At 38.0% G+C, this 25,039-nt stretch overlaps 1 protein-coding gene across 1 annotated transcript in view; it reads left to right on the forward strand.

Moving 5' to 3' along the window:
- The window catches only part of LOC136874430 (X-linked retinitis pigmentosa GTPase regulator-interacting protein 1), a 1,071,624-nt gene that overhangs the window by 34,941 nt on the left and 1,011,644 nt on the right, over positions 1–25,039 (forward strand). Inside the window, exon 5 of the mRNA XM_067148064.2 lies at positions 3,976–4,108. Within this exon, the coding sequence (XP_067004165.2) occupies positions 3,976–4,108 (133 nt within the window). The remainder of the gene's footprint in view (positions 1–3,975; positions 4,109–25,039) is intronic.

Genomic DNA, 25,039 nt, shown 5'->3' on the forward strand with positions numbered 1-25,039 from the left:
TCAGCGCATTAACTGATATCCTCCCCGGAGATGACCAAACGAAGTGGTAGGCCCTTACCATTATTAAAAACTCATGAATAAAAAAATACCCTGATTTATTACTCTGCATTTGCTTGAGCTTCTGGTTTTTATTTATACTTTCAAGATTCTCATATTGTTTATACATAACCTCTGGTTGCTAAGTTCATAGTTATGGCCAAAGAGCTTCCTTATGTTAAGTCCATGGCCCAAGCACGGTTTCATTACCTAGGTGATACTACCCTAAGTGTGCTGTCTTCTGAAGAAAGATATCTGAGTGCATCCTAGAGAGAGAACAGAGCTGACTGAACAGTCATCACGTATTCCATTGTACCTCAACACAAATTCAACTTGGTGTCTGATCAGTGCATCAAGGTTTTATTCCTTTTTGTTTAAATGTTCAAGAAAACCATTCAAAAATATAAATTTGAAATTTGGTATGTATGTACGATAGGCCTATGTATATTCTGACTGTATATTTTGAAATGGTTCAACTTTCATTGTGTTCTTATTTTCTTCATGGGGCCTCTAAATATTAGTTCCTATTTAGCATCAACATCTAAGATCTTTTGCTACCATGTTTTTTCTTATTCCCACCTAGATATACCTGCTCCCTTTACAAAGCTGCAGGTTGTTCTTATTGGGTCGTCTTGGATTTTTTTTTCTCTCTCTTCACCTGGTAATCCTAGAGTGGAGAGTCTGATTCTACCCAGTGCCTCACATTCGAAAAGTATGTGTTCAGCTGATTCCCTCTGCTTCATTGCATTTCCTACATATCTTGTCTCTTATTACTCCAATTCTATGTGGGTGTGTTTTCAGATGGCAGTGTCCTGTCAACAGTCCTACTTATATTTTCTGCTGAGTTTCAACAGTTCTTTAGTATGCTTCTTGTTTGGTCCTTTTATCAGTTCCTTTGCAAGCCTGTATCGTGGAGTATTTTTCCAGTTCTCCATTTGTTTCTTTTGTACCCATTTTCCTATGTAGTGTCGGGCTTGTCCTTAGGAAATCCCTCATGCGGATTCTGGGCCTAAAAAGTGTGTTTCTGCCCCTTTCCTGGCCAGTTTATCTGCCTTTTCATTTCCTTCTATACCTGCATGCCCTGGTACCCATATTATTTTGACATGTTATACTTTGAGAACTTCAGGAGAAGTGAATGGCAATACCATTCAATTCTGGATATTATCCAGACTGCTTCTAGTGCCTTAATGGCCGCTTGGCTGTCCGTAAAAATGAAAATGTTCTTGTTCTTATTCCTATAGTTCATTTTCAGATTTTCTTCAAGATATGTTGTTTCTTGAAAGACTGTAGTGTGTTGGCCCAGGCTCATTTGGATTGATCCCTCAGGTCTTCCCCCGTTGATCCCTCCTCCTGTGCTGTCCGCAGTCTTTGAGTCATAAGTCCACCACACTATATCTTCTTTTTCAGTATTCCATTTGTTGTTATCCCAGTCTTCTTTTTTTTATTATCTGGGTCTCAGACAGTTTCTCAAAGTGTACTTTGGTATCATATAATCAGGAGGCATGTGTAGAACTTCCTCTGTTATTACTCTCTTCATTTTACTGTGTCCTAGATTGGGTCTTTGTGCATTCCAGCACTCTGATTGTGCCAGTTTATATGAACTCATTCTAGCCTGTCCTTTTATGAAATTGCATAGTGATAGGAGGTCTAGTAAAATATTCAAGGCTTCTGTCGGCATAGTTCTCATAGCCCCAGTTGTGGCTATGCATGCCATTCTCTGTAGGCTATCCAATCTACTTATTTTGTGCCACCAGATGATAGCAACATAGGCCATCAACGGTCATTGTATATATCTACATTACCATTGATGGTCTTAGGCCCCATGTCTTCCCGACGGCTCTTTTACATGCATACAGCTAGTTCTTGGCCCAGGTTATGTTCCTTTCTATATGTGAATTCCAGGTTAGATTTTTATCTAACACTACGAAGGTGGTTTGAAAAGTCCGTGCAAAGTCCGAGATATGGCACCACCAGCGCGTATCGAGGTCTTGTTTAGTTAGTAGCATCTCTTAAATGAATGCACACCAAGTTTCAGCCATATTGGTCTATTTCTTTGTGTTTGGCATTCGTGTGAATCAAGGAAGTCGAGTGATTTTCAAGAAGGACGAAAAAGAATTTCGTGTGGTGATTAAACATTACTTTATGAAAGGCAAAACGCCTCAGTAGACTAAAGAGAAGCTTGATAAACATTATGGTGACTCTGCACCTTCGATTAGAACAGTTTATAAGTGGTTTCAAAATTTTCGGACTGGCCATATGGGCACAAGTGACGCTGAAGGTTCTGGATGGCCTGTGGAGGTTACGAATCCAGAAATCATTGATCAAATCCATGATATGGTGATGGATGACAGAAGAGTTAAGGTGTGTGAGATTGCTAGTGCTGTGGGCATCTCGACTTAATGGGTACATAATATTTTGCGACATGAGAAAGCTATCCGCAAGATGGGTACCGTGATTGCTCACGCTTGACCAAAAACGGAATCGTGTGAAGTGTTGCGAGGATGGTTTGCAGCTGTTCCAGAAGAATCCTGAGGACTTTAAGCGTCATTTTGTCACTGTGAATGAAACATGGATACATTATTATACCCCTGAGACCAAACAACAATCTAAAAAATGGGTTACCAAGGGGGTATCTGCACCAAACAAGGCGAAGACCGTTCCTTCGGCCAGAAAGATTACGGCGACTGTCTTTTGGGATTCACAAGGGATAATCCTCATCGACTATCTGGAAAAGGGTAAAACTATTACATGTGCATATTGTTCATCGTTATTGGACCGTTTGAAAACCGAGCTGCAAGAAAAACACCCGCGATTGGCCCACAAGAAAGTACTTTTCCATCACGACAACGCATTAGAACACACCTCAGCAGTTGTGGTCGCAAAATTAATGGAAATAGGATTCCAACTCATTTCACATCCTGCCTATTCTCCAGACTTGGCTCCCTCGGACTACTGTTTGTTCCCCAATTTGAAGAAATGGCTGGCGGTACAAAGATTTTATTCAGACAAGGAGGTGATTGCAAACACTAATGGATATTTTGCAGACTTGGACAAATCCTATTATTCGGAAGGGATCAACAAACTAGAACATCGTTGGACGAAGTGTATAAGCCCAAAAGGAGACTATGTCGTAAAATAAAAGAGGTTTACCCCAAACACGTAAGTAGTTTTTATTTTGCACAGACTTTTCAAATGCCGCTCGTACACCTAGATGCAGTGCCTGTTCTTCCATATATATATCTTGCCCAAAGAGCTTCAGTGATCTCTTTCCCTCTAATTTTCTCCTTTTAAAAGGGACCAGAGTTATCTTGTTCGGGTAGACTGATAATTGTTCTTCCCGACACCAGTTCTCCACAAGGTTAAGTGATCTTTGCATGAGGTCCAGGAAAACACTCATTACCTTACTCGTACCACAATCACTAGGTCATCTGCGTATCCTTGTGTATAAGAACCTTGTTCGTTGAGCATAGCTATGATTTTGTTCACCATGAGTTTCCACAGCAGAGGAGAAAGAACTCCTCCCTGAGCACAGCCTCAGATGACCCTAACCGTCAGCGTTTCTTTAAACAGGGTGGCTTTTATCTTCCTTCCATCTAACAGGGATTTAATCCATTTGACAATGGTTTTACTCAGCTTGCTCTTTTCCAATGCTTTGATCATAGAGTCATAGGTTGTATTGCTGATGGCTCCTTCTATATCTAGAAATGCCTCCAGTGCAATTTCTTTATATTCTAGGCTTTCCTCTAGTTTACAGACCAACTGGTGGAGTGCTACTTCAGTGGATCTGCCAGGCCTGTGGCAAACTGATTTTCATGTAACACATTGTGTTCTTACAAATCATATTTTTATGTGAATTCACATATTTTTGCCAAGATCTTAAGTACATAACAACCAAGAACTATACAGCATATTATATTGTATATATTACTTACATTACAGGTCATAGCACGCTACAGAATCATGCTATATCCAAGTTAGAGAGATATGATCTTGAGGATCGCTTCTTGCAAATTCAAGAAGAGAATATAAGATTAAAGAAGCAATGCCATCAGCAAGAGGACAAGTATAAAAGGTTTGTGTACTTAAAAATTAATTGCTTCCAAATTATATGGTAAGTAAACTAGCTGTCAAACACATCGTTGACAGGGTAGATTTTATTTCACTGCAGCATTAATGCTATCTAGCGGTGTACCCATCTACCTGAATTGTTAGATAAAACGGCCGTGATCATGGCTCAGAATGGACTAATATAGTCCAGATCCATGCTCTTAGGACCTGCGCTAAGCATCAATAAACTAGTCTACTTGATAGAAATGATAAGATGAAGTTCACACGTATTTATTAAGGCACCAATTTAATGATCATGCAGTTGAAATTAAGAAAAAAAGAGGCCCATTAATTCTATTACTAATATATACAAACACATAAGTAAAAGATTGTGGCACAGGGCCTGTGAACACGTTAATATCTAGGGACCTGAAAAAATTGCATTTGCGATAAATGCGAATTTTTTAATCTTGTTCTGAATCCAAGCCTAAGGTAATTCTAATGTTGAATAAAATCATTTTTAGACATAAATAGAAGTGCGACAAAATGCGAATTGTGACCCAAAATGCAAAATTAGTATGATTATGCGATTTGATGCGAATTCTGCAAAAAAGTGCTATCTTACTGGCAAAAACAACATATTTCGGCAAAACCGTCAGAAATACTCAAATATGATACATAAGTCTTTCAACCGTTCCGATCGATGAAGAAAAGTAGCCTATCGATTGCTACTTGGTGACTTTAATCAATATTTACAATGGGAATAGTAAGGGGAATAAGATCTGTATTGATTATTATCGAAATGTAAATCGAGTAGCCTATCATGAAAATAATGAGATAGACGCAGTGTTGTTTTCCTGTTGTTTAAAATTGAAACTAGTGAAGAGTAGAAAGTCGAGCGGTCATTTAGGTTATGGGACACACGACAAAAACTGCGCACGAAAGGGCTCAGCAATATGTAACGGATGGTTTACATGCCAGAGATTCAGTAACAGTGTTTTGCAAGTATTGTAATTGCCGAGTTGGGTGGGGAAAAAAAAATAGCATTGCGAAACATGTTAAACCTGAAAAACACGTGGGTAAGAGACGCGATAACGAAAGTTCAACCCCTGCTGCTAGTATGTCTCAAAGAAAGCATTCTTCTGTGCTTACACAGTTAGTCATAAACAACGAAAAATTTCCAGAGATAACTTCTTGAAAGGCACAGTTGAAATATTTACCAAAGCAAATATACCTCTAGAAAAGCTGGAAAGCAAAGAGCTAAGAGCCTGGATTACTGAGTTTTCAGATGAAGAGCTGCCATGTGTGAGAACTCTACGTGAAGTATGTTTAAACCGGGCGAGTTGGCCGTGCGCATAGAGGCGCGCGGCTGTGAGCTTGCATTGAAATAATAACATTAAGTTAATTATTAGACCACCTAATCAATACAAAATCGTTTTTTTTTTTTTTTTACATAAATTTGTTAGCTAATAGTGGGACATGTTTCGCCTTCCCTGAAGGCATCATCAGCCATAGTCTTAACCTTAAATTAAAAATAAGCGTCTAAATAACATGTAGTAATGAAATGAATTTTTAAAATCTTGAAGAGATTTGAAGTAAAATAACATTAAAAATAACAATGATGTTTTGAAAATACAATGTGATGAGATACAATAGTGGAAGTATTAACAAAATTAACATTAGAAGGCTGCTAAAATAAGTACAATGGATAAAACAACAGATTGTTATACAACAAGTAGTAAGATTGCATAAAAGTAAAGTTGATAGTCATGGCGGTTATGATTAGAAGATGGCGAAAAATCTATATATAATCAAAGTAAAGAGGAGAGAATAAAAGTCAAAGTTAGTCGAGAGATCCAAAGTTCATCATGATCTTGAAGATAAAAGACGAAAGTCAGATGCATATGGTGAAGTTGTAGAACACGTTGAGGATATGAAGTTGGTGAATAGAAGTTGAAGAACAGTTTCAAATAGGATCACTATGGACCATCTCAAAATTTGAAGTGATGTTCAAATGTTGTAAATTGTGAGTTTGTAGATATTCTAGTTGAAAAAGCATATAAAAGTGGAATCTGTAAATGGAAGCAAGAAACGTAGAGTTAATTGTGTGAAAAGATATTTGAAAAATATTGAAGTAGAATCGTATGCACTTACCATTTGACGGTCACAAAGATAGCTTGTAATATTATGAGTTAGAGGTATTTGCAACCGTAGACTTCTTGCTACGTGTGTTATAACTGAAGTTTTGTGCTGGAGGGGGATCTGTTTGCGTTGACGTAACTATTGGAGGGGGGCTGCTATTGGTGGGAGGGAAGGAAGAGAGTGTATTACTGCGCGTGTTGTAACGGTGTAAGGCTATTGGAGGGAGCGATGTCCCGGTGGGTGTGGCTATGGGTTTATTGGTTGTATTTGAATTAGAGGTACTAGCGGCGGGGGGAAGGGAGGGGGGTATATTAGCTGTAGGGGAGGTGGGAACTCTAATTGATGTGAGGTTGAAGATTTTTAAGAATTTGTTGGTGAGGGAAGTTGATTCTCGTAATAAAATAAGAATCTGTTCATACAAGGGGCTTTTTTTATCAATAGTGTCATTTAGATTTTTATCTTTATTAAAATGTTGGTCGAGGAAAATAAATAAGTTTTCATATTCTGTCATGAGTTTGCTTTTATCGACTCTTTTTAGGATATGGAGGTCTTGTTCTATTGTGGTGAATTTATGTCCGGTGTCCCTCATATGGTTGGCCATTGCGGAGAATTTGTTGTGTCTTTGGGCATTGTAATGCTCGGCATATCTGGTAGAAAAGCTGCGGCCAGTTTGGCCAACATAAGAAAAATTACATGTAGAGCATTTTAATCTGTATATTCCTGATCCAGAGTAACTATTGTCTGTGATGTTGATAGAGTTGTGATTGAAGAATAAATTACGATTAGTGTTTTTTGTTGTGTAGGCTATTTTTATTTCGTGCTTCATTAATGCATTGGTTATCGGGTAAATGCTATGGTTAGTGAACGTGAATTTAGCGTATTTTGGTTTGACGGGTTTTAATGGGGTTAAATTGGTAGCTAGTTTCAGTTTGGTTTTATTGATGATTTTATCAATCATACTCGTGTTAAATCCATTGAATTTAGCTATTTCCTTGATGAATAGTAATTCTTTCTTTAAATTAGTAGAGGACATAGGGATCTTTAATGCTCTATATATTAAACTGTGATAAGTGGCTTTTTTATGTGAGTTGGGATGTAAAGAATCATTTTTTATGGTTGTTGGAGAAAAGGTGGGTTTTCTGTATATTTGGAAGTCGAATTTGTTCAATGCTCGTGTGATTTTGATATCTAAGAAGTTCAAAGAGTTATTGAACTCATCTTCTTTAGTGAATTTAATATTATTATCTAAGTTGTTGAGGAATGATAGTATGTTATTGCTGTTGTTGATTTGTTTATCAATGATAGCTATGGTATCATCAACATAGCGATGCCAAAGACAGAGTCCGTTGATGTTATTAATAATCTTACTATGTTCGAGATTATCTAAGTATATATCGGCTAGTATTCCAGACAACGGGTCTCCCATCGCTAGACCTTCTTGTTTGTAAATTTTCTTATTGAAGGTAAAATAGTTGTTGTCTAAAACGAAATTAAGTAATTTTAACCATTCATCAATTTCGATTTTACTCAATGTGCTATGTTTCAACAGATTGTTTTTTATGATGTTAATAGTATTGTTGATAGGGATATTAGTATACATGTTGGTGATGTCAAAAGAACATAAAACGTGGTTTGGTTGTAGACTGAAATTATTTAGGGAATTACAAAGTTCGATCGAGTTCTTTATGGGGTTGGAGTTGTGAAATTTGAAGTGTTTTTTTAGGAATTTGTGTAGGAATTGAGAGGTTTTATAGGTAGGACTATTGATACTATTAATTATAGGCCGAATGGGGACATCATTTTTATGAATTTTGGGCAGTGATCTGACTGTAGGTAATTTTGGGTTCATTACAGTTAATTTCTGATAATCTTGATCATTTAAAATGAAGTTAGAATTTTTAAGAAGGTTCTTTAAGTTACGCTGTATTTTGTTTGTTGGATCTTTGTTAATTAAGGTATAGGTATTGTCTGAAAAAAAGGTTTCGGTTTTATTGATGTAATCTTGTTTGTTCATTATTACTATGGTGTTGCCCTTATCTGCTTTTGTAATTACTACGTTGTTGTTATGGATTTTGGATTTCAGGTTTAGAATTTGTTTCGAGACATTGTAGTTGTTATTAGATGTTATCTCATTAATCAAAGTTGGGAGTTTCTTTTTTACTTCATATCGTACGTCATTCTGTTTATCAATAGGGATTTGTTTATCGATGTTAGTTTCGGTTTCAGCGATGGTAGTGATGATGTCTTCTGCCTTTTTGTGATTAGGCCAATTATGTTTGATGCCTTTATCTAATAGATTTAATTCTTGGTTAGAGAAGGTTGCATTAGATAGGTTGATTGTAGTGGGAATGTTAGTCAAATGGGAAGGGGACACTTTGTTGTTTGTATTTTGGTCAGGAGTTTTACATTTGTTTTCTTGAAGACAAAGTAATTTATGGTTTAGGGTTTTCTGTTTCTTGTCTAATACGTAAGATAGTTTGATGTCAGTGTACCTTAAAAATGAGCTCCATTCAAGTGGGGGTAATTTCTGAGAGATGGTCAAATGAGTCCTATATAATTGTAAATTTAGTAAAGATTTCTTCTTGTATAATAGTTTAATTTCATTTTTCAACCATATGTTGTTTACTTTCTTTTGAGTGGCATTAGATTTTGAATAGGGATGACTTTTTCTTTGTAAAGATTTGAGAAATTTAGGTACCAACTCTAATTTCAAGCAATCTTTAAGAAACTTGATATCTCTAGAAATCTTGCCTATTTTAATTTTTAGGTTCAAGTACTTGTTAGGTTTTACTATTGCCTGGTTGGCATTGACATTACATGTAATAAATATCATTTTTGGTCCGTATTGATGATATTAGATTGAAATAATAACATTAAGTTAATTATTAGACCACCTAATCAATACAAAATCGTTTTTTTTTTTTTTTTTTTTTTTTTTTACATAAATTTGTTAGCTAATAGTGGGACATGTTTCGCCTTCCCTGAAGGCATCATCAGCCATAGTCTTAACCTTAAATTAAAAATAAGCGTCTAAATAACATGTAGTAATGAAATGAATTTTTAAAATCTTGAAGAGATTTGAAGTAAAATAACATTAAAAATAACAATGATGTTTTGAAAATACAATGTGATGAGATACAATAGTGGAAGTATTAACAAAATTAACATTAGAAGGCTGCTAAAATAAGTACAATGGATAAAACAACAGATTGTTATACAACAAGTAGTAAGATTGCATAAAAGTAAAGTTGGTAGTCATGGCGGTTATGATTAGAAGATGGCGAAAAATCTATATATAATCAAAGTAAAGAGGAGAGAATAAAAGTCAAAGTTAGTCGAGAGATCCCCTTCCCATTTGACTAACATTCCCACTACAATCAACCTATCTAATGCAACCTTCTCTAACCAAGAATTAAATCTATTAGATAAAGGCATCAAACATAATTGGCCTAATCACAAAAAGGCAGAAGACATCATCACTACCATCGCTGAAACCGAAACTAACATCGATAAACAAATCCCTATTGATAAACAGAATGACGTACGATATGAAGTAAAAAAGAAACTCCCAACTTTGATTAATGAGATAACATCTAATAACAACTACAATGTCTCGAAACAAATTCTAAACCTGAAATCCAAAATCCATAACAACAACGTAGTAATTACAAAAGCAGATAAGGGCAACACCATAGTAATAATGAACAAACAAGATTACATCAATAAAACTGAAACCTTTTTTTCAGACAATACCTATACCTTAATTAACAAAGATCCAACAAACAAAATACAGCGTAACTTAAAGAACCTTCTTAAAAATTCTAACTTCATTTTAAATGATCAAGATTATCAGAAATTAACTGTAATGAACCCAAAATTACCTACAGTCAGATCACTGCCCAAAATTCATAAAAATGATGTCCCCATTCGGCCTATAATTAATAGTATCAATAGTCCTACCTATAAAACCTCTCAATTCCTACACAAATTCCTAAAAAAACACTTCAAATTTCACAACTCCAACCCCATAAAGAACTCGATCGAACTTTGTAATTCCCTAAATAATTTCAGTCTACAACCAAACCACGTTTTATGTTCTTTTGACATCACCAACATGTATACTAATATCCCTATCAACAATACTATTAACATCATAAAAAACAATCTGTTGAAACATAGCACATTGAGTAAAATCGAAATTGATGAATGGTTAAAATTACTTAATTTCGTTTTAGACAACAACTATTTTACCTTCAATAAGAAAATTTACAAACAAGAAGGTCTAGCGATGGGAGACCCGTTGTCTGGAATACTAGCCGATATATACTTAGATAATCTCGAACATAGTAAGATTATTAATAACATCAACGGACTCTGTCTTTGGCATCGCTATGTTGATGATACCATAGCTATCATTGATAAACAAATCAACAACAGCAATAACATACTATCATTCCTCAACAACTTAGATAATAATATTAAATTCACTAAAGAAGATGAGTTCAATAACTCTTTGAACTTCTTAGATATCAAAATCACACGAGCATTGAACAAATTCGACTTCCAAATATACAGAAAACCCACCTTTTCTCCAACAACCATAAAAAATGATTCTTTACATCCCAACTCACATAAAAAAGCCACTTATCACAGTTTAATATATAGAGCATTAAAGATCCCTATGTCCTCTACTAATTTAAAGAAAGAATTACTATTCATCAAGGAAATAGCTAAATTCAATGGATTTAACACGAGTATGATTGATAAAATCATCAATAAAACCAAACTGAAACTAGCTACCAATTTAACCCCATTAAAACCCGTCAAACCAAAATACGCTAAATTCACGTTCACTAACCATAGCATTTACCCGATAACCAATGCATTAATGAAGCACGAAATAAAAATAGCCTACACAACAAAAAACACTAATCGTAATTTATTCTTCAATCACAACTCTATCAACATCACAGACAATAGTTACTCTGGATCAGGAATATACAGATTAAAATGCTCTACATGTAATTTTTCTTATGTTGGCCAAACTGGCCGCAGCTTTTCTACCAGATATGCCGAGCATTACAATGCCCAAAGACACAACAAATTCTCCGCAATGGCCAACCATATGAGGGACACCGGACATAAATTCACCACAATAGAACAAGACCTCCATATCCTAAAAAGAGTCGATAAAAGCAAACTCATGACAGAATATGAAAACTTATTTATTTTCCTCGACCAACATTTTAATAAAGATAAAAATCTAAATGACACTATTGATAAAAAAAGCCCCTTGTATGAACAGATTCTTATTTTATTACGAGAATCAACTTCCCTCACCAACAAATTCTTAAAAATCTTCAACCTCACATCAATTAGAGTTCCCACCTCCCCTACAGCTAATATACCCCCCTCCCTTCCCCCCGCCGCTAGTACCTCTAATTCAAATACAACCAATAAACCCATAGCCACACCCACCGGGACATCGCTCCCTCCAATAGCCTTACACCGTTACAACACGCGCAGTAATACACTCTCTTCCTTCCCTCCCACCAATAGCAGCCCCCCTCCAATAGTTACGTCAACGCAAACAGATCCCCCTCCAGCACAAAACTTCAGTTATAACACACGTAGCAAGAAGTCTACGGTTGCAAATACCTCTAACTCATAATATTACAAGCTATCTTTGTGACCGTCAAATGGTAAGTGCATACGATTCTACTTCAATATTTTTCAAATATCTTTTCACACAATTAACTCTACGTTTCTTGCTTCCATTTACAGATTCCACTTTTATATGCTTTTTCAACTAGAATATCTACAAACTCACAATTTACAACATTTGAACATCACTTCAAATTTTGAGATGGTCCATAGTGATCCTATTTGAAACTGTTCTTCAACTTCTATTCACCAACTTCATATCCTCAACGTGTTCTACAACTTCACCATATGCATCTGACTTTCGTCTTTTATCTTCAAGATCATGATGAACTTTGGATCTCTCGACTAACTTTGACTTTTATTCTCTCCTCTTTACTTTGATTATATATAGATTTTTCGCCATCTTCTAATCATAACCGCCATGACTATCAACTTTACTTTTATGCAATCTTACTACTTGTTGTATAACAATCTGTTGTTTTATCCATTGTACTTATTTTAGCAGCCTTCTAATGTTAATTTTGTTAATACTTCCACTATTGTATCTCATCACATTGTATTTTCAAAACATCATTGTTATTTTTAATGTTATTTTACTTCAAATCTCTTCAAGATTTTAAAAATTCATTTCATTACTACATGTTATTTAGACGCTTATTTTTAATTTAAGGTTAAGACTATGGCTGATGATGCCTTCAGGGAAGGCGAAACATGTCCCACTATTAGCTAACAAATTTATGTAAAAAAAAAAAAAAAAAACGATTTTGTATTGATTAGGTGGTCTAATAATTAACTTAATGTTATTATTTCAATCTAATATCATCAATACGGACCAAAAATGATATTTATTACATGTAATGTGAGCTTGCATCCGGGAGATAGGTTCGAATCCCACTATCGGCAGCCCTGAAGATGGTTTTCTGTGGTTTCCCATTTTCACACCAGGCAAATGCTGGGGCTGTACCTAATTAAGGCCACGGCCGCTTCCTTCCAACTCCTAGGCCTTTCCCATCCCATCGTCGCCATAAGACCTATCTGTGTCGGTGCGACGTAAAGCCCCTAGCAAAAAAAAAAAAAAAGTATGTTTACTGGGTAAGTTTAGATTTCATTGATCGGGTACGGTTTAGGTATTATGACATCGAAACCACGCGCAAAATTGAAGGATACCGAATTTGAGTGCCATTTTCATATTGAACTATCTTACCCATACCCAACTGATCCAGTAATTTTAAATTATTTTGTTATAATTTGAGGTCCTTCTTCCTTTCTAGAAGTTGCATCTGACCACCAGAAAAGAACATCAGAGGCTCTAGTGGAGAAAAACATCAACATACTCCGTGATGAAACTACAGATAGAATGGCCGTGGTGTTTTTATAATGATATTCCAAGTCCCAGCTGGATCGCAAAGAGAGCTACACGTTGTTTCTGTAAACTATCTTGATGCAGGAAATGCTACAAACTGCTCTCATGCTGTTTTAGAAGCTCTGCGCAGTTATAGTGTACCATATGATACAGTTAAAGTGTTTGTTAGTGTCAGTGCCCCGTACATGACTCGGTGTTATGAAACATTAAGTTGGTCGTAGGGGATCATTTAATGCATGTACAGTGCTGGGCACATAAGATCAGCTTGGTTGGCAATAGTTGGGTCACTGTGATGACAGATTTAAATCATGTGGTTGCGATGGTAAAGTCTGCATTTTTGAACACAAGAAAGCGAAAATATAATTATTTACAATTCTTAACATCAAAGTATGGTGCTTCAAAGGAAGCAAAGCATTTTCCTGCACCTGTCATAACCTGATGGAATAGTTGGTTTCAGGCTGTCTTCTATTTGAGTGCTTACTTCACTGATGTTACATTTTTCAAGATGTCTGACATGAAAGACATCAACAACTGTGGTATTAAGTACCTGACTGATCTGAGTCACCGAGAAGTGAATAGGCTTCACTCCCACATGGTTTTTGTGACAGATCATGCAGCTGGATTGGTTGACCTCCTTACTGAACTTGAAGGGTCTCTGTATCCTACCTCTCATCTCCTTTACCCCAAACTGCATAACCTTGACGCCAATTTTACCTTCATTTGTGAGGGGAATTTTTCTACGGCAACTAATGATGCTTTGATTAAGCTCACTCCTCTACAGCGGGCTGCATGTAGACACATTTGTCAAAGCTGCTCATTCTTCACAGTGCAAGCTAGCCACATTGAACGCTAAAGACCCCAACCGTAAGCATTTTGTGTCAATTTCTCAAGCTTTGTATCTAAAAAAATATAGTTTTGAATAATACTGGTAAATTAGATGAGCTTGAGAAATTGTTTGGAGTAACAGATCTCTCACGAAACAATATCTGGTCTGGTTACTGTTCTCTGAAACATGCAATTCAAACCCAGGTGAAAGAAAGTGAAAATTATGATGTCATGCTTGCATTAACTGCAGTTCAGACAGAGTTCAGCATATTTGCTAAATACAGTCTTGAGTTGTTTTGGACCCCAACGAATAAAGTATAGTACGCAAACCTTTTCTTGAGCCCTGAGCTCCATAGTGCTGAATGGGAGCTAGGGCTCAAGAAAAGGTTTGTGTACTATGGATAGTGAGCGCGTGTTGTCTCATTACAACACAGTGGTTACAGACAGATGGTGCAATTTGAAAAAAAGTAATGCTTTCATTTGAACAATGAATTTGTATTGTGTGTGAACCAAGGACAATAATTGCACTTCATAAACTTTGAATTGTTAAAATTAATAATACCATGTGATTATTTTAAGTTTCTAAATAGATGCTAATTTTGGAAAAATAGATCCTAATTTTGGAAAAAATAGATATTAATTTTCAAACAAAGAGATGCTAATTTTTCAGGCATACACAGGATAAAAGATACAAGGTTGACGGTAGGCTAGAACTTACAGACTCTGGTTCCTTTATTTTTTGGAGTTTTAAGATTATAAGAGGGAATTCCCATCACCCGAAATTCTCCCCTTGAAAATCACTATTGTGATGACTTCGCTGAACAATATTAATCTCATTCAGATTCCTTCTCATTGCCTTTCTTGCTTTGTTGTTCACATCAAAATCGGTTATAATTCTAAATTTCCAAGACAGTGGTCCTGGTGTAAAGCCTATTTTGGAGTGGAGCAGACATAGCGCCACAAGGAGTAAAATAATAGGGCAATGAACAAAGAAAAGAAGAAGTTTACATCTAACTGGGGCACTTGATTTCACAGTAACAAAATGTCCTCGCACAAAACAGTAATTATGTATGTATTGGCATCCAAAATCAAAATATTAAAATTTGTAAGCTAATACCAAACAAGGTGAGACATTAACACAGTCATTCAAAATTCATTCACACTAGTTAGGAGATAAGCAAGGCGACCAGAATTTATCAGATTTGGTATGCAATTTTATCATGTGTAAATAGAGCATCAATATTGAGTAGCTCCTCATATCATCTCATACGACAGTAGAATCCCATCACTTAACTTCCGTACAAATACACTTATTTCTGCAACAGGTAAATGAACGCAGTTTGGTTTCGTAATTCTTTGCCTCGGCAGAACGTGTGAACAAATATGTAGCAGAAACGTGCACGACTGAACCAACAGCATGTACCAAAAAGAAGGTCTCCGGGAAGCAAATAAAAGAAACAGGCACAAAACCAAATGTCATAAAAATACCTCACATTGTTTGTAGTCAAGATATAAGGTACTGTACACAAAAAGAAAATGAATGAGAACAAGGACACTGTTGCACGGAATGGGCTGGCTGAATAATGAAGGAAGGAATAAAATCAAAATGACTAAAACACCTCACATAAAGGAATGCAAAAAGGAAACAGTAAGTTCTTTACCATCCTTGCCCTTAATCAGGCGTACAATCAGATCCCTCTAGCTGAAGAATTGAACTAACAGCTTTTGCCACGGATTGGAACTTGTATGAGTACAACCGTGTGCCTTTCGAGCTCCCCACGGGGGCAGCTGTTCTCTCTAGACTGCTAGATAGGGTCTTCCCCCACATCAAATTTTAATACTTGTATCACTATCTTGATGATGTCGTATTTTCGGAGACCTTTGAAGAACACTTTGATCATCTAAAGGAAGAACCGATCGCCTTCGTAAGGCCGGATTGACTGTCAAGTTATCTAAGGTAGCTTTTGCTAAACCTTCTATGTCATTCCTAGGGCATATTGTGTCACCCAGTGGGGTTTCTATCGGTCATTCCAGAACACAGGCCATCCGTGATTTCAAAGAGGAATATAACCTTTGTTAATTTTTTTTTTTTTAAATTACCGAGCTCGATAGCTGCAGTCGCTTAAGTGCGGCCAGTATCCAGTATTCGGGAGATAGTAGGTTCGAACCCCACTGTCGGCAGCCCTGAAAATGGTTTTCCGTGGTTTCCCATTTTCACACCAGGCAAATGCTGGGGCTGTACCTTAATTAAGGCCACGGCCGCTTCCTTCCCACTCCTAGCCCTTCCCTGTCCCATCGTCGCCATAAGACCTATCTGTGTCGGTGCGACGTAAAGCAACTATGTCATGTCATAGAAAGAAAGAGCCTCTTACCTTTTAACTTATATTGAAATGTACCACTGTTTTATGTTGAATTTAATGTATTTTACACAGTATATATTTGAAGAGGTCATTCAATACAGGTTTTAATTACCTGGCATTTCATTTCTCAACGCAATCTCAAAATTCATTCTCACATTACTTAATTTGACAAAGTTTATATAAAGTACATTACTCCATTTGAAATTGACACATACGCATGAGGAAAGAACATTACTTCATATGAATTTCACAAAACGTATATGATTGTTTTATACCTTTCAACTTTTATATATTGAAGTGTGCTAATGTCTTCTTTGCATGAAATGTATTTCAAATAGTATATAATTGCAGGAGTTATTCAACAGAGGTTACAATTACCTAGATCACTATTAATTCAAACGCACTTCACTTTGTTATTGTAATTTCATCTTTGAATTCACATTACTCATTTGACAAAGTCTAAGCCTAATAAGAAGTATCTGTATAAGCACATGCGGCTACATTTAAGCATATTTAGTCGACTAAAAACAATGCAATAAAAAAGTCCTTTTAAAGAACTATTATTAGTAAAACTTGAACGATAATGCTATATTCAAGGTCAGGTGTAAACAACAAATTTTATCATGTGTTGTAATTTTTTAATTTTTTAATGTGTTAAAGATAGATATCTTTTTAATATTCTTGATCCTTTAAACCTAGATGTAAGAAGCAGAATTTCACTTCTAGACATATTACCTAATGTCTATCAAACACGACATGTTTATTTGTAAGATACAACTGTTTGATTATGTATTCTAATGTGTATGTAAATGACAGCTGAAGATGACTTGTAATAAGTCGAAACCGGTCCTGTTTTAAATAACAACATTACATTTAGTATTGATAAGGTGGATCTCTTTCTTTCTATGACATACTATAGATATCAATACGGAACATCATGAAATTTATTAATCAAGTAAAGCAACTAGCAAAAAAAAAAAAAAAAATTTAAATTCAATTTTTATAGTGTAAATAGACCCATTCACCCCAGCACCTTCTTTAACCTCTTTCTGCTCCACGGGTAACCCCGTAACAAGTGGTGGTGGTGTTTCCGCCCGGGATCGAACCGGTGACCTTCCGCGTGTTAGGCTATAGTTCTCTTAAAATTGCAAACTTAACAATCTTTTCACTGAGTGAACAACATGAAATTACAGGTAAATGACAGTTTCAAAAATTGGAAAATTCCAAATTCAGAACCTTGACAATTTTGGGCTTCAAGCCCCTATGTTACACATTTACTATTTGAAGTGGAATTATTTAGGTAAGGGCAGAAAACCCCTAATTCCAAAGCTCTTGCTCCCCAAAATTACAATATCTAGCCTTCCAGAGGCACTCTTCACTATTATAAAAATTTGAAAAGAGCTTACATGCCCTCGATTTCTTACAGCTCACTCAGGGCAACATCACATTACAGTCTAGCCTCACAAGGCACGAATTACAAATGGGAATAATCATACACAGGGGTATCTAGTACCCAACCTACTGGGCCTTTGCGAAAAAGAACAGGTTAAAGAAACGGTCCGAACACAACTGAATGGAGGCGTACACTGCGCTCCCAGATAATGAAAACTTATAAACCTATAGGGCTCTCAGCTGATGAAACAGGGGCTATTCCCAAACTACTGAGGTGGCTCGCATGGAAATTACTTTAATACATTACAGAAAAGGTTACTAAATCGTAGTCACCTCAAGCCAAGATGAAGGGGAGCTCGAAAGGGTAACTCACTCTCTATCCCTGATTTACAGTTAAAGACTTATGAAATTTTACATTAACCAAAAGATGATTTACATTTTAGAAAAGTTTTATTACATAATTAAAGATTCGGGCCTTCCCCTCAGATAAAGCTGCAGAGGTAGCTACAGGAAAGAGAATTTATGTGGCCATTACCTTGTAGATGTCCTGCCTTAACCCACACGCTTAGAAAGACGGCGATCAATTGACAAGGAAACATGAAAAGCCGCAGTTTATGTACCCTCAGGGAAGGTTCGAGAGGATTTTGGGCTAATCCGTACACACCCTTGCAATTTTATTGGTTAAGCTAAAATGTTACACTCAAAATCGAACAAGAAGCCTGTGATAGGCGTATTTACAAAGATTGAAAAGGCTTGCATATTTAAAGATATAGGTTACATATTAAAGGTTTTGAACCTTCCCCGGGAGTTGAACTGCTGAGCTAGCAAGAAATAAAGATGTTACGAATCCATTACCTTGATGAAGAGCTGCTGCCTGAAGAACAACGTGCTGCCCGCCCCCTGCTACATATTCACACACTGAGCAAGATGTTATAAGAGTGGCCCGGAGACAAGAAAATCAGCAGTTTCTATACCCTCGTGGAAAATTCGAGACCTTTCAGGAATGAGTAGACACACCCAATCAATTTCTATTGGTTGACAGCAAAAACTTATACACAAGGCGATGAAGAAACACGTTATTGGTGGGAAATTAATTACAGAAATTTAGGATTGGTTAAATTCAAAACAGGCGTAAAGGAAGCTTAATATTGCCAACCCTCAAATAAAAGAACAAAATTTAGTAAAGACAAAACTTATGAATACAAAATTTCTCCAAGTAAGTTCATTCCTTCCCACCAGAGTGCATAATCATAGTATTTAGTAGAGACCTATATTAGAGGATGTCCACACTTCTTGATCAATGAAAAAACAAAAGCAAATCAAAAACACACAATGACAGCTTCTGATAAACAGTAGAGTTAGTTCAGTTGTTAAATTTCCGGGTTTCTCCAGTAGGGAGGCATTTTAAGGCGGAAAATTCAAATGTGCGGCGTAGAGGTATACCAACCGGTACACCCCCCCCCCCCCAAAAGTCCTTCCAAGGGGTGACACAGAAGAATGTTTAAAAAAAAATTTCCAAACCAAAGTCCAAATTTGTTGCTGATTAGTTGAAGAAGAATTTAGAAGAGAAAATACAATTTTTCAGTAGTCGGAGGTCTTTTAAGTTGTTTAATATGGATGGGTAGGACTAGTTTAAGTCCAGTTTTAGAGTTAATTCATGGGGGTAATATTTTTCTAAGTCCACCAAGGTTGATTTGAAGAAAAAATGTATTAATTGCAGATATAGAGTGTTCATGTAACTGTTGAAGTACATTAGCTGCGGATTAATTTTGACGGCTGAGGGGCCAGCGGCGTGGAAACTTTTTATTTTATTTTTATTGCCACTGGTATGGTTTAGCAGGAGACGGGAGCGTGGTAATGGCCGTAGGGGCAAGACAGCAGATCAACTATGGGGAAGGTTGTACATGAAATACTTAAATCAATAACCATAAAACTAAATCGGGGCAGAAGGCAACGGAGAACGACAAAATATAACCTTTACACCATTGCAAAACATAGGTGGCTGAGTTAACTATGATATTACACAGGTTTCACCTGAGACAGATGTACCCTAAAGATCCTCTCGGTGGCTGGATTTTGGAGGCCGCTCAGACCCCTCAAGTACCCTGAGATACCTCTCTCCCGCTACTATGAGAGGGGTAGTCGTGGTGAAGCCCACCGCAGATGCGAAGTTTGTTTACAGTCCTCGAGTAGCTTGCGGGTGGTGTGCCGCACATCAGCCTTAACCTGAAGGAGGGTTCTGGCTCGCCGTACACTGGTTTACCTCACTGGAGTGGAGTGGGAACGTACCCCACCTCAGTGGCGGTACGGCGCCGCACGGTTGCGGGGGCACTGAAACAGTAAGATCTCGGCGGCAGAATTTGTGTTGGACCTTAATGTCTTAGGGTACTGTCTTGGAGGTGAGGCTGAGGGGCCAGCGGCGTGGAAACTTTTTATTTTATTTTTATTGCCACTGGTATGGTTTAGCGGGAGACGGGAGCGTGGTAATGGCCGTAGGGGCAAGACAGCAGATCAACTATGGGGAAGGTTGTATATGAAATACTTAAATCAATAACCATAAAACTAAATCGGGGCAGAAGGCAACGGAGAACGACAAAATATAACCTTTACACCATTGCAAAACATAGGTGGCTGAGTTAACTATGATATTACACAGGTTTCACCTGAGACAGATGTACACTAAAGATCCTCTCGGTGGCTGGATTACTCACTAACAATGTGACTGGCGTAAGAAAATCTAAAATAATGCAGGGCCCATGAAATCTGGGGGCAAGCTTGCCCGCGGGAACAAAGTTCTTGATCATAACTTGGTCTCCTACCTTTAAATTGGTGGGCCTCCGTCCACGATCACATCTTTCCCTAACCTTTTCATGAGACACTTTAAGATTGGCCTTAGCCTTCTTCCAAAGTTCTTTAATATTATCTGGATCTATTGTCTCAGGTAGAATATCTCTAAGAGACCAAAGGTTAGAGAGCGGCGTGTTAGGTACATACTTGAACATCAATGAAGCAGGGGTGAATTTATGAGATTCGTGAATCGCAGAGTTCAAAGCGAAGACTAACCAATGCAGGGATGTATCCCACCTGGAGTGATCGTCGTGATGATAGGCAATCAGAGCCGACCTCAGATTACGATTGACCCGTTCAGCCAGAGATGGTTGAGGATAGTATGCAGAAGTTGTTACATGTGAGATAGATAGATCAAAACAGAATTTACGAAAGAGATTAGAGGTAAAGGCTTTAGCATTGTCAGATACAATATATTGACATGGACCAAAAGAAGCAAAGATGGAATTTAAACAAGAAATGGTGGACTGAGCGGCAGCCAGCTTAGTCGGAAATAACCAAGAAAATCTTGTAAAACCATCTACATGCACAAAGATAAATTTATTGGCATTCCCCTTTGATAGGGGGAAGGGTCCTACGTAGTCGATGTAAAGACGTTCCATGGGGCGCGACGCTTGGTGAGAAGACAATAGACTTAGCTTAGTGGACATGGTGGGTTTACTAAGCCAACAAGATTTACAAGCCTCTACCAATTCTCGGATTTCTCCGTCCATACCCTTCCAAATGAACCTCTCTCGGATTTTTTCTCGAGTTTTGAAGATGCCTAAATGCCCCCCTAATGGGGTCTCATGATAGTACTTGAAGATCATAGGCACAAGAACAGCTGGAACCACTACTTTCATCATCTTATCATGCCCCGACGGGCAACATAAAACACCATTCCTCAATACATACGGGACTACATGTTCCCCAGAAGAAAGGGTTTCCATGATAGGGGCCAGCGTCGAATCTTCACTTTGATAGTTTTCAATATCCCTAAACATGGGAGCATCCATTAGAATGGCATTAACCTCAGGAAGTATGGACTCGGGAGGTGAAGAACTATCAACCTGTTCAGGGGTCTCTACATCATTGGCAAACATACGGCTTAGTCCATCTGCCACAACATCTTCCGTTCCTCTTATATGCCTAACATCAAATTGGAAGGCAGAAATTCTGATGGCCCAGCGGGCTATGCGACCTGTACGACCTGGCCTAGCTAAGACCCAGCTTAAGGCTTGGTTATCCGTTTCCAAGTCGAACTTGACGTGTTCCAGATAGAGGCGGAACTTTTCTAATGCAAATAAGACAGTCAAACCCTCAAGTTCATAGATGGAATACTTGGATTCTTGGGCCGATAATGTCCTAGAGGCATAGGCGATGGGTCGCCTCCGTACTTCAGTCTCTTGAAGAAGGACTGAAGCTACCGCCGCCGCCACGTCGGTTTGGATGATGAATTTCTTCGAGAAATTAGGCATAGCAAGAACAGGAGCGTTACAAAGAGCTAATTTGAGGTCTTCGAAAGCGGCTTGTTGAGAAGGCCCCCATTCAAATTTGACACCTTTCCTACGAAGTAAGTTCAAGGGTGCCGCTCTATTAGCGAAGTTAGGAATAAATTTCCTGAAGAAATTCACCATACCAATGAATCTGGCAATTCCTTTGATGTCCTTAGGAGGTTTGAAATCACGGATGGCCTGTGTTCTAGAATGATCTACAGCGACATCATCGGGCGACACGATGTGCCCTAGAAATGACATGGAAGGTTTAGCAAAAGCAACTTTGGACAGCTTAACTGTTAACCCTGCCTTACGAAGGTGATTAAGGACCTCTTTCAGATGATCAAGGTGTTCTTCAGAGGTCTCAGAAAATACGACGACATCATCAAGATAATGGTATAGATACTCAAATTTGATGTCGGAGAAGACCCTGTCTAGCAGTCTCATAAGCACGGCTGCTCCCGTGGGGAGCCCGAAAGGCACGCGGTTGTATTCGTACAAGTTCCAATCAGTGGCAAACGCTATAAGATGTTTAGATTCGTCCTCCAGAGGGATCTGGTTATAAGCCTGATTGAGGTCTAAGATGGTGAAGAATTTAGCCTTTCGAAACCATGAAAAACAAGAGTGAAGGTCTGGAAGGGGCACAGATAGTAACACCACCTTCCGATTGAGAGCCCTATAATCAATCACAGGCCTGAAGCCACCTTGGGGTTTCGGGACTAGAAAAATAGGCGAAGTATATGCCGACTTAGCGGGGCGAATAATACCATCTTAGCGTCTGATCTATGATTTCTTTCAGAGCCTTCATTTTAGGTGGAGATGGCCTATAAGGTGGAAAGCGGACAGCAATCAAATCCGTAACCTCGATCTTGTATTCGATAAGGTCAGTAACACCAAGAGTATCAGGGAAAACATCTGGAAACGACTGACACAACTTATGAATACTCTCTGCCTGCTCCTCAGGTAGATGTCTAAGGTCTAACAACATCTCATCCTGGGTTGGCGAAACAGATGAACATGATACAGAACTACATTTAAGTAAGGGGATTTTGAAATTACTAGCAAATTTGAAAGTGCACAACTTGCTCTGAAGGTCGAGCACTAGACCAGTGTGCGACATGAAATCCGCTCCCAGTATAATGGGGCAAGACAAGTGCTTAGCCACCAACAGTTTTACTTTCCAAGTGAATTTCAAAATGCGGATTTTGGCATACAGAGAACCTAAAATTTCTAATGGAGATGAGTTAGCCGAAACATATTGAACCGAAGACGAACAAAAATCAGGAAGTTTACACACAGATTTTAATTTGGAATACCGTTCAGCCGAAATAATGGAACAAACACTGCCTGAGTCTAAAAGAGCAGTTACGAGCTCATTATTCAATTCAATTTTGAGAATTGTTACCGGTGCGGGGGTATCCGCCGCAATCCTGAGACATTCTTTGGGACCTTCAAAAGACGAATTAGAGGACTGAAATTTCCCTGAGCTTTCGGCAGGTTTACTTGGGGCTGAGCTTCGGAAAGAAGAGTTAGTCGACTCAGCCAAAGCCACTAGTCACTTTTGATTGTTGGTGGAAGTTGCACCCGAAGTTGAGCAGGAGGGAGTGCTATTCAAATTCGGGCAATTTTTTGCAATATGGGAGAAAGCACCGCATTAAAACAGCCTTGGGATGACCCTGCTCCCTTGTTTGTCCCACTGGATTTAATTAATGGACACTTATTACGTAGATGATCTACCGACCCACAAGCGTAACATTTGCGGGCAGTAAAGGTTCGGCGAGGTGGAGGCCAAAAATTGCTTGAAGATGGAGGGGGTTCCTTCGCGACACGTAAGGTGTCGGCATATCTAACCCCTTCGGCTGAAACAGCCATAGCTTCCAACTCGGCAAAAGTTTGCGGACGCGACGCAAAGCACAAATATGACCTGTAAGATGGTGAAATTCCTTCTACAATAGCCTGAACAATTTGATCTTCAGGAAAATGGAGAGCAAATACTCTAGTGTAGAATTTAATATCTTGGATAAAGTCGGCCAGATTTTCATCCAGACGCTGTACACGGTAATAGTACTTTTGTATTAATGAAGACCTTGCTCGAGCAGGGATAAAATTTGCCAGAAGGTGGGCATGAAACTCTTCAATAGTGGATTGTTTGGCAATGGCTCTAATTATTTTATCTGAGAGGACACCAATGGAATAAGGGTAAATAATTTGGAAGGATTTGACACGGAGAAAGAGAAAAAACAAGAGCGTGATCCTGAAACTCAACGAAAAATCTTAGAAAGGCAATAACATCACTGCTGCAATTGACGGAGAACTTCGAAATACCTCTGAGCAACATTGCTAAAGGATGGGGCAAACTGCTGAAGCCAGGTGACATAGTAGGTAGAGGCCTAAGTGGCGGAGAAGCTGTTTCAGAAGGTGCATTATTCAACGAGGTACGACGTTCAGATTCACTCTCTAATGGGGCCGATGTCTGTTGGACTCCTACTGATTTCCTACTTTCTTCCTCTTTGGAAGAGTCTTCCTCGCTAACTACGTTTACCAGAGTGGGTTGGTCGGTTTTGGGGGGTACTGCTCCAGTTAACAATAGGGTAACCTTACTGGACAGTTTAGAAAGGTTTTCGAGAAGAGCACTAGCCTCCTTCCCTTGAGAATGTCATTCAACTTTAGAGACAACAGATCATTAACTCTATTAGAAAAATGGTACAATCTGGCCTGTACTCTTTTGAGTTGATTTGGGGATGGATCCCCTCCTTCAAAAAAACTAACTACGGATGCTAGCTCAGTAGTATTGTCAGTGATCGTGGAGAGAGAGAGTCGTCAATCTCTTTCTCTCCCAAAGTTGTGGTGGTAATCGGCAAATCAAGGGAATCTTTAAGTTTAGAGGT

This window comes from Anabrus simplex, chromosome 5 (genome assembly GCF_040414725.1).
Source record: "Anabrus simplex isolate iqAnaSimp1 chromosome 5, ASM4041472v1, whole genome shotgun sequence".
In the NCBI taxonomy this organism is placed as follows: Eukaryota; Metazoa; Arthropoda; class Insecta; order Orthoptera; family Tettigoniidae; genus Anabrus; species Anabrus simplex.